Here is a 19,116-nt window from a genome sequence, read left to right on the forward strand (position 1 = left end):
ATTTTATTTTGTGACTTCACAAAGCAAACTATTCAAAGTTACTTATCATTATTATCATCATAATAATCATGTAGTTTCATCCACATTTTGTCTGGACCACAATCAGGCTTCAGAAAGATCTTATTAGATGAATTTACATTTATTCATTTAGCAGAGGCTTTTATCCAAAGCGACTTACAAATGAGGAAATACAAGCAAAGGAATATATCAAGTAGAGAACAATACAAGTAGTGCTACTGTACAAGATATTTTAATTGAGTTCTAGAAAACCAAAGTGCACAGGGTAGAGGTGTAAGAGCCTGAGTAATGTTATTTTATTTTTTAAATAAAGAAAGGACAATGTAGGGTTGGTGTTGAATAAAGGTAAAATCCCCAGTGTGTGCACTCGTTTTATTATTAATTTGTTTGTGCAGAGATAAACCTGAACAGAGGAATAATATTGAGAATAAAACAGACCGGATAAGTTTATAGCAGACCTTAATAAACAGCGCCACCTATAGGTGACTTATTACCACTTCAGTAAAGTTTTAATGCGTAAATTCAGCACCAAACTAGTTAATCACTAGTTAAACTAGGTAAACTAGTTAATCACAAACTAGTCTCAGTCTCTAAGCTGCACTATATTTCCCCTCTGTATGCTGATGTATAGTGCACTATAAAGGGTGTAAAAGTCGTTATTTCATGCCAATGTTTACTATTTCTATATAATTTAAATTTGCGTGAGTTTTACACACTTTCATCACACTGATTTGGTTAGTTTTATTTTAAACGATTTTTTTCACCAGAACGTAAGCTATATAATTGTTAACCACCATGTTTCTATATATTACTTCTATAAATTAGAATAGGTAAAAACACAATAATTAAAATAATGTAAAAGTAAAATGTTGTTCAAATGTAAGGAAGTTTCGGGTAGATCATGTGATTTTAAGAAATCGACGCGCACGTGACCAGTACATGTTCAGCTCGGTACTTTCGGTTTAAATCCCGGGAGACGCCCTACTACTCAGGTCTGATTTCCTTTTATTCGTGTTATTCTTCACTCTTTCCTGTTTTGGGAAGCGAAAGTGCTCAATACAGTGCTCATGTCTGATAGTTATTTAACATGGATTACGCTTTCTAAAGTACGAGATCAAATGTAACGCTTTAGATTTTTTTAAGCATCATTTACGTGCATGTCCAATGTCATACATTAACCTATCTCGAATTAATCATGTTAGTGTGATAAATACGCCAGAGGTACCTGTTTACAGTCAGTTTTATAGTCATTGCTGCCAACTTTAACCTTCTGTAATAACATTCCTCAGGCTTTGAGGTCGTTACCTCTGAAGGAGTAACAGCAGAGCTTTCACATACTCTTATCTGCTTCTGACGCAGGACCGACGTATAAGCTTAAAACTGCTAAGGACACTGAAATCATGACAGATCACGATCCAGAAGATGAAATGGACACAGAAGACCTCACCAGTAAGTACATAACATAACCTCAGATCATGGTAACTTCACCAACAACCACTATGTGAACAGTAGCTATATTTATGTGCAGTCTAATAATCTGAGGGCTCAATCAGAATAAAAATGTTCATGTAAATGCTTCAATCTGAATATAATAACCTGACTAAAGCCAATCCTAATGAAATTTCTGTCTGACAGAACAGGAGGGTTAGTGTATAACTGTGTAAACCTTATCTCATTGTTGCACAATCAAAATCTGCACATGTTTGGGTCATGATGTGCTCCTGGTGCCATAAAACTGTCCTGTACAGAAAATACATCTCATAGGGCACATTGTAATTCATTTAATAAGCTGTGATGGGCATCAAACTATCATTTTGAGGCAGGAAGTGAGTACCTCAGGACGGTCAGTACCTCAGTAAAGTCGGTTTGACATTTCTCAAGGTGTTCGCTAGACATTCAGCGAGGATCCAACACATGCACCTGGTACAAAAGAGTAAAACTTTTCATTTTGACCTTTAATATTGCTAAGTACATGTAAGTGACTTTGCTGCACTCATAAACTCTTCTTATCACTGTGCATTTAATAATAACAATTAGATGGCATTTGGTATGCACGTACTTTAGATCAGATTATACGTAACATTCATATAAACACAGACTTTGCAATTGGACTGAATTCATTCAGACTGGTGAGAATGTGTGCATGTAAATATGGTTAATGTCAGTTAGGATTTTATGTCAGCAATTTCATTACTTAATGAACTACACTTATCAAGACTTCCATTTCCCACATACCGTATACCATCAGACTCATGTTCATGTGTAATTATGTCCAATCATGTGTATCACACTAGAGTGTGGCTTCTTTTCATGTATGTTGTACATTATTGTACACAGAATGTAGAAAAGGGGTTCCAAAATTTTTTCAACCTAAATGTAGATAGATAGATAGATAGATAATTTATTGGTCCTCAAAGAGGAAATTTCTTTCCACAGTGGTGCGTACAAAAACACAACATCATACATATAGACTGTTATAAACAATCACAGGCATAGAGGGGAGAAGGGGACAAAAAGAAAAACATCAGGATCATCATACCACAGATGCATCTGGCATCACAATGGCTGAGTACCAATGTGTTTAATGCTCGTATAGCCATAGGAACAAAACTCCTACCATAGCTGGCCTTTCTGCACATGGGTAGTCTGTACTTGTGGCCAGAAGGAAGGGGGTTGAAATATTTATAAAGTGGGTGGTTTGGGTCATTCAAAATTTTATGTGCCTTCCGGAACGTATATGAACTGACACAGTCATTTCAAAAGTTTCTTCTTATTGGTTACTGTTAGCATATGGAAAAAACAAATGGCACCATACATAAGAACCGGTTCAGTAATACTTCGGTACAGAAGAAGCAGACTAGGCTGAACAGACAGATATTTAAGTTTACGAATAACTGTGAGTCACTGTTGACAGCACTTGTAAATCCCTAGAGTGTGCTGATTGAAGTTGAGATGATTATCCAATGTAATGCCCAGATATCTGAAATGCTCCACACTTTCAACCATCTCTCCGTTAATGGTAAGACTGGAAGGATGGGTCAGTGTTTTGGAAGAACTAAAAACCAGTTCCTTAGTCTTTTTGATATTAAGGTGGAGAAAGTTATCACCATGTACTAAAATGTGCTATGGAGCATTGATAGTCCAAAAAAGAATCATTGCCCTTATTAAGCAATGCAAGAATGGCAGTATCATCTGCATATTTAAAGTAATGAGTGGTGGTGCCTGGACTCTGACAGTCATTTGTATAGAGAATATAAAGAAGTGGACTAAGTACAGAGGGATGCCACAAGTGTTGAGAACAATAATGGGCGATAATGCATTGTCCACCTTTACCACTTCTGGTCTGTTAGAAAGGAAATTATAAATCCGATGTACTAGTGGTGATGGAACTTGCAGACACTGTAGTTTCCTGATTACCTGATGAAGCTGAATTGAGTTCACGGCGGAGCTAAAGTCAATGAAAAGACATCTGGCATAATTTCCAAGAATGTCCAGGTGTTGAAGTAGACAGTGCAAGAGGCAAGCCATTGCATCCTCTGTACCTCTCTTCTGTTTATATTCAAATACAAATTCACACACACATTCATACTCTATGGACACTTTAGTCATGCCAGCCCCCATAGCATGGGGACAACGTGCAAACTCCACATACACAAAGCCGCGGGAATCAAACCCCCGACCCTGGTGGTCTGAGGCGAACATGCTAACCACTAAGCCACCGTGGACAGGCTGAAACGTGTAGTGATTTAACTCTGTTGGATGTGGTTTTTTAGGAACAGGAATAACAACTGATGTTTACTATGTGACTGGTATTGTTGAAGTACAATGTGATCGAAGAAAAAGTGAATGAAGAATGGGGGGTAATTCTAGAGCGCAGGTTTTCAAGACCCGACCTGGCCCGGGAGCCTTATTCAATTTGCACTTAATGAGCTGGAAATAGACATCCTGCTTAGTTAGAAGGGGCTCATAATCCAGCTCTTGAGAAGGCAACGAATCCAAAAGGCTATCACACTCTGCTGAAAAATCAGAGGTATCAAACCGGGCATAGAAATTATTAAGATTAGCAGCAAAGGTGGTGGGATCTGGTACAGAGACAGTCTGTTAAACGGCTTGTCCAGTAAGAGACCTGACTCGCTGAAAAGACTGTTTGATGTTCATATTTGCAAAGTCCTGCTCCAATTTGTTTTTATACTTCTTTTTAGCCTTGAATATTTCAGTTTTGATGTCCTGATGAATGATTTTTAGACCAGCAAAGTCCTTTTGCTTAAAGGCAAGTTTTCTCTTGTGGAAAAGAGATTTTAGAGATGAGTTGATCCAAGGTTTTGAATTTGGGTATGTTCTGGTAGTCGTTACCAGTATCAAGGAATCCATACAGAATTTAATGTAATCAGTAATAACTGAAGACTGCTCATCAAGCTCTCCATCAAAGACAGTCTGTACACGCAACGCAGTGTTGAAGGCATGCAATAGCATCCTCCGACCATTGAGGGACGCTATGTGTTACAGGCCTGCGTTGTTTCAGCTGTTGTTTGTAAACAGGAAGTAAATGGATAACATTATGATCCGGTAATCCTAGCGGTGAGAGAGCTCTAGCTTTATAGGCTTCTGGGATATTACTGTAACATAAATCTAGTTTTATTAAATCTTATTGGTACATCTACGTATTGATTGAAGGCTGGCTGTGCGTAATCAAGCCGACAGCTGTTGAAGTCTCCAAGAAGTAGTACTGGAGCATCCAGGTATTTGCTGAGCATAGTCTGTGTATTATACGCTATCTGCTCAGCCGCTGCCTTGACATTAGCGCTTGGTGGAACATAAAAACAGCTAAGCACAACATTTGAGAACTCCCTGGAGAGGTAAAAGGCACGGGCGGACAGGGGAGCAGCTCCAGGTCCGGATAACAAGATTTCCTGTGTACTTTGATGTTAGTACACCACCGCGAGTTGATGTACATACACACCACCTCCACGCTCTTTCCCCAAATTACTGGTTCTGTCTACCCGAAAGATCTCAAAACCGTCCAGGTTAACCTCGGTATTCGGGACAGACTTATCCAGCCAGGACTCTGTCAAAGCGAGAACACATGCCTCCCTGAACGATACATCCGTGAGACATTTCGCATGCAAAAAGTCCATTTTGTTTTTCAATGAACGAATGTTTGAAAGGACGATTGAGTGTAGTGGAGGTTTAAAAGGACGCCTTCTAAGTCTGCAACGCACCCCTCGTCACCTTCCTCGTTTCCTCTTTAAGGCAGTTGTTGGTGTTCTATCCAGCGGAATGGCAATAGATGGGTTCAGTTGGCAGTGGATAGAGTTACGAAGGAGTAAAAGTTCCTCCCGTGAATAGGCGAATCCATTCCCTGCTCTAACATCATTTAATTGAATAGTCCAAACCGCGCAGTCACTAACAATCCATATAGTTATAGAAATAATCCAAATCCAACTTGTCCAATTCCCCATGATGTTTCAGCCGTAGACAAACAGACAAGCAACAACAAACAAACACACACACAACGCACCGACCGTGCCGTCGCAGCTAACGCATGCGCTGAGTCAAAGAGTCAAAATGTAGTACCCCTTAGTACACCTGAAGAGTTTAAGTAAATGGCAAAACCTGTTACATAATGCATACCACCTTTCAGTTTCTGAAATATATATTAACATCTTTACTGTTCTGTGTTTTTCATTCTTGCAAATTGAACTATCTGTCTATCTATCTATTTACCATGTTTAATTTTATCACAATATTATGAACCTCTAGATCATAGTGATGTCATAGGATCTTGAACATGATTGGTAAACGGTTGACAATTTTGAAAAAAAGTCATAACTTTAAAATAACATCTGCTTTTTTTGTTTCATTAAGATTTCAGTAGCTATGAACACACAGATGAGACCATTACAAGTGTGGAAAACCAAATGATATCAGGAAATTACGAGGTGGGTACAGATTACATAATAATCTTTTCTCTCCCTCTCTCCTTCTGCTGAGCCCCACACGATTTTATGGAGATACTAGAGATCCAGATCCTTTCTGCCTCTGGATGGAGCTCAAATCTACTCCAATTCCAGACTGCTGGGACTACGGCTGCTCCTAAGGCCAAACAGACTTCATATAAATCCATAATTAACTTTTTCACACTATCTGTTGTTACCCAGATGAGGACGGGTTCCTTCTGAGTCGGGTTCCTCTCAAGGTTCCTTCCTCTTAAAACATCTTAGGGAGTTTTTCCTTGCCACCGTCGCCACTCAGTGGCTCACTCAGTTGGGATAAATTCACACCTTTAATATCTGTATACCGTGTTGATATTTCTGTAAAGCTGCTTTGAGACAATGTCTATTGTAAAAAGCGCTATACAAATACAATTGAATTGAATTGAAATATCACACACACACACACACCAGGCAGTTCCAAACCTGTGATGTTTTCTGTTTCATCACTGCCCCATGAATCCAAATCAAACCTGAAACAGAACACACACACACACACACACACACACACACACACACACACACACACACACACACACACACACACACACACACACACACACACACACACACACACACACACACACACACACACACAGAGACAGACAGACAGACAGAGCATTGAGGCTGTGTTTGTCTGTTTATTGGCATGTCATCTTGTTTATCTTTATCTACATCACAGGAACAAATACTTTGATCTACACTATTGAAGTTACAGGAATGTATGTGTGTGTGTGTGAGAGAGAGAGAGAGTGAGAGAGATAGATAGAGAGATATACTCAGTGTTGACTCGTCGGTTGATGGAGTTTATGTGAGGAGGGAACGGGAAGGTGGAGAGTCGGTTTATCTCCTTAGCACTGTGTAACTGCACACAAACCCAGAATATTACAAACATATTAAATATGACCTGGTTTCTGTGTGTGCATGTGTGTGTACTGCTCTATAATATTACTGCTATTAAAGACAGTGTGAAGTACAGGAAAATAGGAAGTAGTGGGAAAACAGGAAGTTGGATTGTCTTATATAACGTGCTGATCTTTGCAAATTAGTATAATCTAAATTTATGAATAATTGAGAATTTTTATTTGTTAATAAATAATACTGTCTATAATAAATCATTACTTTTGTTTAAGGATAATAAAGACACACAGAAGAACCCACTGACATCGCAAGCTGGAATAAACTGTCCCACAACATTCAGACATTCCCAAGCTGATGAGCATGAAGGGTTGAAAAGGGTTGCTGTTATTTATACAGAAATGTCCAGAGTAGCTCCTGAACACAGCCAAGCTGATGGTAGTTTAAAACATATTAGCACAGCCACTGGAGCACCTCAAACAGCTGAACCATCACAAGAAGACGGTACTGAAGAAATGCCTGTAGGGGGATCTGATTCCTCCAATTTCACTCTTGTGCTGTTTGGAAACACCTCTGCAGTCCACTTTGGAGATGAAAATATACTGCTTGGAGCAGAACATGTTCCTCCAGATCAGGCTCACATCCCCAGAAATATAAAAGTGTCAGGACGTGTTTTGTCAGTGGTCAATATACTGGACTTGCATGAGGGTGATCTATACCTGGACCATGTGGACCACATCACTGGTCAGTTAGTCAGTGAAAACAGCATCCAGTCCTTCATCTTTGTCCTGAAACTAGGACAATTTACAGATAATGATAAGATGGGACTTGATTGGCTGGAAAGAACATTTGGAGAACATGCTCTGTCCTTTGTGATGATTCTGTTCACTTATGAGAGAGAGGAGGAGTGTGACACCATCATAGATGACCTGAAGAACAACACTGTTCTAGAGGAACTGATGAAGAAGTGCGGTGACAGGTACTGCACATGCAGCAAGAGCATGAACAACCAATCAGAAATGAGAACACTGCTGGAGAAGATTGATCATCTCGTCTCTGAGAACAATCAGTGCTGCTACACTGCTGAGATCTACAGCACAGAATTAAAGACTAAAGAACACAAGCAAGACGAGGGGGGGCACAAACATGGTGAGTGAATATTTTCTTATTTTATTTTTTATTCTCTATTATATTGTAAGTCATTCCTTATATGCTGCATATTCTGTTTCTGAAGAAGGCCATCTGATATTAACTCAAATGTAAAGTTACTGTTTAATATTTTATTTCTATATGCAATGTAAGCTCTTTAATTTATGGTCTCTTCAATAATTCCCTTTTTCATGAATATTTAATGATTCAATTATTCAAGGATAATTATATATTCAGTTCTTCTATATTTTTTTTTTGCGGAAAAGCAGAGCGGTCATTGATAGTATTAATACATCAGAACACTAGAAGGTCAATATGTTTGTATGTTATACTATTTATACAGATTATACACAAATTTAGGTTTGTATTATTGCATCATTTTTGTATTTTCAGACCATATGGTTCAACTGTCAGATGAGGATGAAGAATCTTTTGGCAGTAAAAAGGTTGAACACAGAAAGGTAACTGAAGTCACTTCTCTGGCTTCCTGTAACATGTAGAATCACACTAAAAATTCCTGTATTTGCCTTCTGTGTGTCATAATATAGTTACACCATATTATCTATATACCATAGTTTAAAAATGAGCCCATGCATCTAGATCAGGTCTTAAATCTCAGGGTAACTGGCAGGCCTTTCTCAAGAATCTCAGTAAGCTCTTGCTGTGAATCTCCCTTTCTACCACAAAGGTGCTCTTAGATTCAGATCAGGTGACTGGGGAAGTCACTGAAGTTCACTGAACTGTGTCATGTTCATGGAATCAGCTTGAGACGTCTTGTGCTTTGTCAAATGGGACATTATCATACATTAAGTAGCCATTTATTAGGTGTTAAATTATGACAATAAAGGGATGCATGAGGTCAGCAGTAATACTCAGATAAACTGTATTATTTAAATGATACTTAATTGGTTTTATGAGGCACGGTATGTGCAAAGAAAACATTCCCTACATCATTAGATCACCAACATCCAGCCTCAACTGAGGACACAAAACAGGGTGGGATTCATGATGATTCATACACAGATTCACAAGTTATGCCAAATTCTGAACCACCATCTGCATGTCAGAAATCAAGATTTATTATATCTTAAATCTGACATAAAAAATGTCCTCATAAAGGTTTAATGAAAGCATAACCTCTTACATTCTAATATTCCTGAAGGCTTAATCACTTTAATCATATGTGTGTTAAATTACAAGTTGCCATCAACAAATGTTTTTTTTTTTAAACATGCGTTCATTTGAGTATTACATGGAAGTGAATTGTAAATTAATATTGTATACTTCACAGGGACAAGCACCAGAGTCTGAAGATAATCAGTCAAGAGATGGACAAAACGAAAACACAGAAGAAGATAAGTTTGGAAATGAAAACATAAGACAGCTTTTCAGCAGACTCAATCTTGATACTGAGCATCCACTGAAGACCGGTGAATTTCTCAAAATAACAGCATCTTCATTGAAATGTCATGAACCATGTGCTGAAAAGGATTTAGTTCACACTTTCCTACGCAGGCTGATCATGATGGACTACACCGCAAGATATATCCCAATTAGACAGCAAGTCGCTAAAACCAACATTCAGTGCAACACCAAAAAATCTAAAGATATATTTACTGTCCTCTTTGACAGTGAGACAGTGGGTAGTGCGGCAGTAGAGAAGGTCCAGGTTCACCCAATGGATATTCAGATGGCTGCTTTTCACAGTGCAGACAACTTTCTTCGACAGTTAATGGTAACAAAGCTCTCACAATGTCAATATGCTGTACCTCTGCTTGTGCCCAGCCCCACCACGGGGGAAATTGAATTTCCCTTGTGGACTTTTCGACAAATTAAAAAAAGTTGGAAATCAACAGATGATACAGGTAAAACAACAAGCAAATGCAAATCAATAGTTGGAGTAGAAACTCCAATGGTGGCCTTCCTCAGGTTGGGATCTGTGTCCTCGTCCAAGTCACAGCTAATGAATAACTTAATCAATGATCGATATCATACATTTTTTGACAGGAACTGCCCCCAGGACAGCAAAACTAGACTTTTGATGAATGGAGTTGTTGAAATTGCTTGGTATTGCCCATCTGGTAAGAACTCTGATTGGCTTACTCACTGTGTTGCCTTCTGTAACTTTCATGGAGATGCAGGAACCAATACCATTCAGCGTGAGATCGTGACAGAAATGTCCACAGTAAACGTCATACTTCTATCTACACTTTGCAAGGATGAAAGCAATAGGGCAATAATTGAGGAGCTCTCAAAAGCCACAAAGCCTCTCATTTTCCTTCTTACTGACAGTGAATCAGTTGGAGAGGAACTGTGGGAAGGAAAATACAGAATTGGTTTGAAAGATAGAAGTCAATCTGATGTGGCTGAGGAATTAAGAAGAACAATCAAAGAGTGCATAAAATCATCTACTTTTAAACTTGAGAATGTTGCCAAGCAACCTAATATAGTTGTGGATGAAGAGAAAGGAGAATGCAAAAGAGCAAAGGAAGCAGCAAACCAGCTCATGCGCCTGTTTAACAATGAAAATCTGCCCAAGATCAAAGAAAAATACTTGCCCTGTCAGGGAAAACTGTGGCATGACTGGTGTCAAGAGAACAAAAAACTCTTCCGCTTAATGGGACACCTAGAAAACCACAAAATGTCTATAAAACAGGAAATGAATCAAATACGCCATCAGCAGCATAAACTAAATTTCAGTTGTCTTATAAAACTTTTTCTTGAGAGCCTAAATGTATTAACAGAAAATGAAAGAGTCTATTTTCTCAAGTGGGTTGGAATGCTACTGGACAGTTGCACTTCAGATTGTCTGTCCTCACTTCATCATGAATATGATGAACAATGGTCCAGGGTGTTGGATTTGAAGAAAAAACACAATATGTCACCATCATTCAGCGAGCAACAAGCAAAACTTGAAAAGATTTCCAAAGACTTGAACGCTGCCACCTTTGGTGTAGAACACATCCTTAGAGAAATGGGGCAGGTTTTTGAAGCCTATACATCAGTACAAAGCACAGAAGTAACAAATGAGGCAAAAATAAACTTCTCATCTCTTCCTCAGATAGCTGCAGAAATCATAGTGACCGGATACCCACTGGAAATAATGGATGGAGATGCTGCTCATGTTCCTCTGACCTGGGTTTCAGCAGTTCTAGATGAACTTGTGAAGATACTGGGAGACCAGAGAGTGTTTGTGCTGTCAGTTCTGGGGATTCAGAGCTCAGGGAAATCCACCATGCTGAATGCCATGTTTGGACTAGAGTTTGCTGTCAGTGCTGGAAGGTGCACCAGAGGAGCCTTCATGCAGCTGGTCAGAGTGTCAGAGGAGATGAAGAACAAGCTGAAGTTTGACTACATTCTAGTTGTTGACACTGAAGGTCTCCGAGCCTTAGAGCAGGCTGAGAAGACAACCATACATCATGACAATGAACTCGCCACATTCGTTGTTGGTCTTGGAAACTTGACCTTGATCAACATCTTTGGAGAGAACCCTGCTGACATGCAGGACATCCTTCAGATTGTTGTTCAGGCCTTCCTTAGGATGAAGAAGGTCAGACTGAATCCCAGCTGTTTGTTTGTCCATCAGAATGTTGGAGACATCACTGCTAGGGAGAAAACTATGGAAGGAAGGAGACGCTTGCAGGAAAAACTGGATGACATGACCAAGCTAGCATCTAAAGAAGAAGATGGCGATGCTCGGTATTTTAGTGATATCATTGCGTTTGATGTACAAAGTGATGTTAGGTATTTTGCACAACTCTGGGAGGGCAGCCCGCCGATGGCACCACCAAACCCATCATACAGTGAAAATATTAATGAGCTAAGAAGAAAGATTATGTCAAAAATATCCACACACCGTGGTGTGACACTTTCACAATTTAAATCAAGCATCAACGATTTGTGGAATGCACTTCTAAATGAAAATTTTGTGTTTAGCTTCAGAAACACTCTAGAGATTGCAGTGTACAGGAAACTTGAGCATGAATACACTAAATGGACCTGGAGTCTAAGGAGTGCCATGCTTACAGTTGAGAACAAACTGCTTAACAGAGTCAACAATGAACGGTTTTTGAGGATTGAGGGAAAGGATCTTGCGGCACAAATGACAGTGTTGAAAAAAGAAGTAGATAAGACAGTAGATCACTTTTTCAGGGACGACCATGATAAAGATATTTTGATCCAATGGAAAGAAAGGTTTGAAAGAAAAATCGTGGATCTTTACAATGAACTTGTGGAAGTGACGAAAAGAAAATTAGATCATGTTTATCAACAAAAAGTTGCAAGAGAGAAAGTTGATGAAGAAAAGACAAGGTATGAAAACAAACTCTTTAAACTGAGTAAAGAGCTTGCTTTCAATCTGAAAAACAATCAAACAGATGAAAATGCACTCGAGAACCAATTTGATGATGTTTGGTCCACATGGCTCTCTGAACTGACGCAGGATGCACCCATGGTTGGTGACATCGATGTTTTTGGAGATGTAACAAAAATTTTGTCTGAAACATATGAGCTGTCATTTGTCTGTGATCAACAGAATCTGGAAAGTTACAAAAAACTTGATGCCTTAGGAGATTATTCAGATTATGTAGTTTTCAAAAAGTCTCAAGAGCCCCTTCCAACAGAGGAGAATCTAACAGATATAGATGTAAATGTGGATGAAAATGAGAAACCTGGTCGATTGCGTCACGCACGCCACTTTGTAAGTAATACGTGCAGCACACTTTATTCAGCAATACGTCGTTCAATTACAAAACCAGAAAACAAGCCTTCAGCAAATATGTTATCATCAAAGGATAATGATCAGTTAAGGGCCCTTGTAAATAATGTATTCCAACAAAGTAAGAATGAAATCCAGAGAATGTCCAGTGCAGAGCTTGGGTATAATCACAGCTACATCCAACAAATAATTGAGTCTGTCAAAACCAGCATTAATGCACATCATCAGAAGATATCTTGGTATACACTCAAAAAGGAATTCACTGTAGACCTCTGCCTTCATGTCTGTATTTTTGCTGCTGACCAATTTACCAAGCTTCACATGAAATTCAAGGAAGCAAATAATGTCAGACTCTACCTGAAAAAACAGAAACCTCAGTACTTCAATATCTTCAAGAACTACTACAATGGTGCGACCTCAGCAGCAGTGTTTGGTGAATTAATTGTGGATAAACTTGAGCCGTCTATACTGCAGGCAGCGTACGACCAAACTGCCATTGATGTAGCTGAGAAAATGAAACGTGATGTTCCAGCATTCAGTGGAAACAGGTCAAATCTGGAAAAACACATTCTAACAGCACTAGCGGAAGAAGAAAACTTTGAGAACTATATTGAATACCTTCACAAGCCCAAAGAACATTTTAATCATTTTATTACCAACGAAGTAAATAAATACTTGCTTGAAGACAAATGTCAGGAGGTTCTGGAAACTGTCAAAGCTAACATAAAGTCAAAGGGAAAGTGTGTGATGGACGCCGTCAATAAAGCAACAGAAGACGTCAATAAAAGAAATGGAAACATCGACATGTGGCTGGAGTACTTCTCCAAAGAGCTACAAGATGAGCTTCAGTTTAAAGAAGAATCATGTCCAGAGCAGAAAGAAATTACAGACCTTGGCTTTCTTCAAGAGGTTGTACAGAAGGGCCTGACTGACACCGTGGCAAAGTTATGCAGTGAAGTCAAAACCATTTCTGACCTCAAACAGGAAATGTTCAGGAAGAAACCACAGAAGGTTCTGATTGAACATCTCTGTCAGTGCTGCTGGGTTCAGTGTCCATTCTGTAATGCCATCTGTACCAACACAATGGAGGATCATGATGGAGATCACCGTGTCCGTTTCCATCGCAACTGTGGAATCAATGGATGGTCTTTCATGTTTACAGAAAATCTTGGAGTTGATTTCTGCACAACTGCTGTTTCAAGTAACTTGTTTTTCCGTACATCTGAGGGTGTGTTTACTTTTAAAGAGTACAGAAAAGCAGGCAGAGAATATGCCAAGTGGAACATCAGCCCTGACACGTCTGAGGTGCCCTACTGGAAGTGGTTTCTGTGCAGGTTCCAAGAAGATCTGGAAAAGCACTACAAGAGAAAATTCACAGGGAATGGAGAGATTCCTCTTGAATGGAGAGATATCACTAAATATAGAGCCATTGAAAGCTTAAATGAGTTGTAATAATTACCATTAGTGCTGTAATGCCATGGATATTTGAGTGGAAAACTGGAACAGATACACCTAATGTGAGAGAAATGATAACCAGAATAAAATGTAACTCATAAATAAATAAATAAACCTTCAAGAATAGGACTGGGAGCACACCTCGCATACAGAGTTCTGGTATGACTCTAAAAGCAGGCAAAACCTTCAGGTATTTTGGAGTGTTTTTCAGTATCTTTCAATATTTCCTGGTGTCTTTAGCGTCATTCATCAATGCGTCCTGTTGACGTTTTATATATTGCTGAATAGAGAGGTTACATTCTGCAGTTTGATCAGACATTTCTCCTCTAAATACTAATAATTATGACTGCTGTTCATTTTAATTTAGGCCTTACTTAATATAACTGTTACTATTAATACATGCAAAAATACTACACATATAAGAACTGTTGTGCAAGTTTTCAGGATGCTGATCTGTTGTATGAAATAAAATATATTGTTTAAGAAAATAAATGTATGTTTTTCACTTGATGGCCATTTTCACTTTTAACATATAAGTAATAAAGAGCAAGTTAAACATGCTGGCTTTTAAAAGTGTAAATAATAATAGATTAAATTAAGCAACAATACTGTTCAAAACTGCATTATTGGGACAGTAAAAACATATCCAATTTTCTAAACAATACTTTTACAAATACATATTACATAACAAATCACTTTATTTATTTTTTTTACACAAGATCAGAAATTAGTGCGACTGTCAAGGTCTCCAAAGGAACTGTCAAATTCTCCTACAGTGCTCACTTATCATCTTAAACTTACCAGCCATTTCCTGTATAAAGTTTATATGAGACTGCTGGTGCAGTTTTTGAAAATGAAAAAGGGTTTTCACACCAAATATTGACTTTGTTTAGTTTATTATTGTTGTCTAGTCTTTATAAACATCATTCGGAAAATGATGAAAATGGATGAAAAAGAAAATATGAGCTGTGTGAGGAACATACACTGTATGGCCAAAAGTTTGTGGACACCTGATCCCACCAGACCCATATGTGCTGCTTGTTGAATGTCCCATTCCAGATTTATTCCCCCTTTGCTGCTATAAAGCTCCACTCTTCTGGGAAGGCTTTCCACTAGAGTTTGGGGCGTGGCTGTGGGGATGTGTGATCATTCAGCTACAAGAGCATTAGTGAGGTTGAGATCAGGCAATGATAACAATAATGAGTCATTATCAATCACATAAACATTACAGCACAGTGAAATTCTTTTCTTCGCATATCCCAGCATGTCAGGAATCTGGGGTCAGCCATTATACAGCGCTCTGGAGCAGAGAGGGCCTTGCTCAAGGGCCCAGCAGTGACAGCTTGGCAGTGCTGGGGCTTGAACCCCCAACCTTCTGATCAGTAACCCAGAGCCTTAACTGCCAATCCACCACTGAAAGGTGTTCAGTCGGGTTGAGGTCAGGGATCTGTGCAGGACTCTCGAGTTATTGTACTTTCTTCCAACCTTCACACACCATGTCTTCATGGAGCTCACTTTGTGCACAGGGGAAGAACCACATATGGGTGTGATCGTCGGGGGTGCACATACTTTTAGCCGTATTTACTCACCTGCTTTGATCTTATGGTGTAATCATATCTTCACTAATGTCAGTGAGCTGTGTGAGGAATGTACTTCTGATAATCCAGTGGTGACGTACCTGCCTCTGTGTCAGGGATTATCAATAAGGGCATTTTCACACTTGGCCACTGGTGTGATTTTGAATAGAAAGATTCCTTCTGAACTGTGGATCGGTTGCACAATTCCTTATTTCACTTTTGTGCGTGCAGGTTTGCAAAATGGTGGACAATAATTTTACCAGGATTTATTATTTTTTATTTGGTACCAACACTCCAGTGTTGAAGAACAGTGCTTTTTTCAATGAACTGCATGTCCAAGTGAAGGAATACCTGCAAACAAAGAGACACTCTCATATAAGAATATTTGTAACTTTTCATAAGATAACATAAGATAAGATAAGATAAGGTAATACATTATTAATCCCCAGACAGAGAAATTAGGGTATAATGCTCTCAGTGTAAGCACTCACACCACAGAGGTGAGCTAATTATAGACCTCCTGTGAAAGTCTGGTTTTATATATCAATAACCGTTATAATTTCCCCACTATCAAACGTGTAAAAGCAGGAAGTAATGTGAAAGTAGTTCAATTCAATTCAATTTTCTTTGTATAGCGCTTTTACAATAGACATTGTCTCAAAGCAGCTTTACAGAAATATCAACATGGTATACAGATATTAAAGGTGTGAATTTATCCCAGCTGAGCAAGCCACTGAGTGGCGACGGTGGCAAGGAAAAACTCCCTAAGATGTTTTAAGAGGAAGAAACCTTGAGAGGAACCCGACTCAGAAGGGAACCCATCCTCATCTGGGTAACAACAGATAGTGTGAAAAAGTTCATTATGGATTTATATGAAGTCTGTATGGCGTTAGGAGCAGCCGTAGTCCCAGCAGTCTGGAATTAAAGAAGATTTGAGCTCCATCCAGAGGCAGAAAGGATCTGGATCTCTAGTATCTCCATAAATTCGTGTGGGGTTCGGCGAAAGGAGAGAGGGAGAAAAAAGATAATTATGACTGCGAAGTAGTAGAACAGAATCTAGTCAGGGTAGGCTTGAGTAAACAAATACGTTTTAAGCCTAGACTTAAACACTGAGACTGTGTCTGAGTCCCGAACACTAATAGGAAGACTGTTCCATAACTGTGGGGCTCTATAAGAGAAAGCTCTTCCCCCTGCTGTAGCCTTCACTATTCGAGGTACCCTCAGATAGCCTGCATCTTTTGACCTAAGTAGGCATGGCGGATCATATAAAACCAAAAGGTCGCTTAGATATTTGGCGCAAGACCATTTAGTGCTTTATAGGTTAATAAAAGTATATTATAATTAATGCGAGATTTTACTGGGAGCCAGTGCAGTATTGATAATATTGCTGTGATATGGTCGTATCTTCTAGTTCTAGTTAGGACTCTAGCAGCTGCATTCTGGACTAACTGGAGCTTATTTATATTCCTACTGGAACATCCAGACAGTAAGGCATTACAGTAATCTAATCTAGAGGTGACGAATGCATGAACTAGTATTTCCGCATCATGTAGTGACAATATGTTTCCTATTTTAGAAATATTTCTGAGATGAAAGAAGGCTATCCTAGTAATATTATCTACATGAGCATCAAATGATAGGCTGGAGTCAATAATCACTCCAAGGTCTTTAACTGCTGCACATGATGAAACAGAAAGACCATCCAGAGTAACCATGTGATCAGAAAGATCACTGCTAGCTACACGTGGGCCTAATAAAAGTATTTCTGTTTTATCAGAATTAAGTAGAAGAAAGTTAATTAACATCCGATGTCTAATGTCCTTTACACAATCCTCAAGTTTACTAAGCTGCTGTCTGTCCTCTGGCTTCGCTGAAACATACAACTGTGTATCATCAGCATAAGAGTGGAAGCTAATTCCATGTTTACGAATAATTTGACCTAGGGGTAGCATATATAAAGTAAAGAGCAGTGGGCCTAAAACAGAACCCTGTGGAACTCCAAAAGTAACCTCAGTACGCATGGAGAATTCACCATTTACATCTACGAACTGATAACGATCGGTCAGATAAGACCTGAGCCAGGAGAGGACTGTTCCCTTAATGCCAACAACATTTTCTAATCTATCAAGTAGAATAGTGTGATCTATAGTATCAAAAGCTGCAGTAAGGTCGAGTAACACAAGCAGCGAGACACAACCCTGATCGTAAGTCAGTAGAAGGTCATTTACTACTTTAACTAACGCTGTCTCTGTGCTATGATGAGGTCTAAATCCTGACTGATACATTTCATGAATGTTATTCCTATCTAAGTATGAGCATAGCTGCTTTGCTACAACCTTTTCTAAAATCTTAGAGATGAAGGGGAGATTTCATATTGGGCTATAGTTGGACAATTGAGACGGGTCAAGATCAGGTTTTTAATCAAGGGTTTAATAACTGCTAATTTAAGTGATTTAGGTACATAGCCAGTGCTTAGGGAAGAATTGATTATATTTAGAAGTGGTTCAATTACTCAAGTAGTACTTAAGTAGTGCAGAAAGCTTCCACATATGATGTAGGTTGCACCTCGGTTTGGTAGAAGTGAGCAGACCCCCGTTTAAGAGGACCAGCATGTTCTTGCCCTCACTGTTATTGCAGGTTCATGCTCCTAAACCCAAAATCAAGTCCATCTTTTGTTTGGGGATTTTGCGAACATCATGAAAAATTTCTGCTAAAATTCAATGCTTTATTTCATCACTTGTGTTCACAGAAGCCATGCAAGTTCATCCTTTTGGGAAACGTTTGTAATATTTACATAACATCTACTGCTAGGCAAATAAACAACTTAACAGGATTTCTGAGAGGATTTTTAAATCCATACTGTACCCCATATATCCCAGTTTCATCTACACCCCACTCTCCTCCTGGGGCAGTGGTAGATCAGTGGTTAAGTTGTTGGACTCTCATTACAGTGGCACTTGTAAAGGGGGTGGGATATATTAGGCAGCTAGTGAAGAGATGGCACCAGGATAAAATTAATAATAATATTACTGCTATTTCAAATTCACATTCTTATCCTGCCTTATATTGATCCTCAGCTTTATTACAGTGATTAATAATAAAGAGACGGATCTACAGCAAACAGAAAGACATCAGCTCTCTAACAGTACTGCTAATTTCTATACTGAGAGGGTCACAATAAAGAAATACTACAGTGATATCACCATTCATAACACTATTGTCACAAAATAATTTATTATTAATATGTCAGAGGTAAACCTGAACAGAGGAATTATACTGACAAATAAACAAAAACATTATAACAGACTTTATTAAATAGCGCCATCTACATGTGACCATACCGCTTCAGTAA

General features: G+C 38.8%; 1 protein-coding gene and 1 long non-coding RNA gene across 5 annotated transcripts; one reads left to right on the forward strand and one right to left on the reverse strand.

Moving 5' to 3' along the window:
• The first annotated feature begins 929 nt into the window (after window positions 1–929).
• Window positions 930–14,746, forward strand: LOC124625983 (interferon-induced very large GTPase 1). 4 transcript variants are annotated; one of them, XM_017480905.3, is made up of 6 exons: window positions 930–1,010; window positions 1,378–1,467; window positions 5,884–5,957; window positions 7,142–8,015; window positions 8,409–8,476; window positions 9,307–14,746. In XM_017480905.3, exons 2-6 carry the CDS (start codon window positions 1,419–1,421, stop codon window positions 14,182–14,184), a joined length of 5,943 nt encoding a protein of 1,980 aa, XP_017336394.1. In that variant the 5' UTR covers window positions 930–1,010; window positions 1,378–1,418; the 3' UTR covers window positions 14,185–14,746. The 4 variants fall into 4 exon arrangements, with proteins under 4 accessions (XP_017336394.1, XP_017336395.1, XP_017336398.1 ...); XM_017480906.3 differs by having other exon boundaries at window positions 967–1,010; window positions 1,308–1,467; XM_017480909.3 differs by lacking the exon at window positions 930–1,010 and adding an exon at window positions 1,051–1,124.
• LOC128634284 (uncharacterized) lies at window positions 5,579–7,135 on the reverse strand. Its single transcript, XR_008397625.1, has 2 exons — window positions 6,788–7,135; window positions 5,579–6,481 (listed from the first exon to the last, which is right to left on the reverse strand). It is a non-coding gene; the product is annotated as an uncharacterized LOC128634284 (long non-coding RNA).
• Window positions 14,747–19,116: the final 4,370 nt, after the last annotated feature.

Source organism: Ictalurus punctatus, chromosome 12 (assembly GCF_001660625.3).
Source record: "Ictalurus punctatus breed USDA103 chromosome 12, Coco_2.0, whole genome shotgun sequence".
In the NCBI taxonomy this organism is placed as follows: Eukaryota; Metazoa; Chordata; class Actinopteri; order Siluriformes; family Ictaluridae; genus Ictalurus; species Ictalurus punctatus.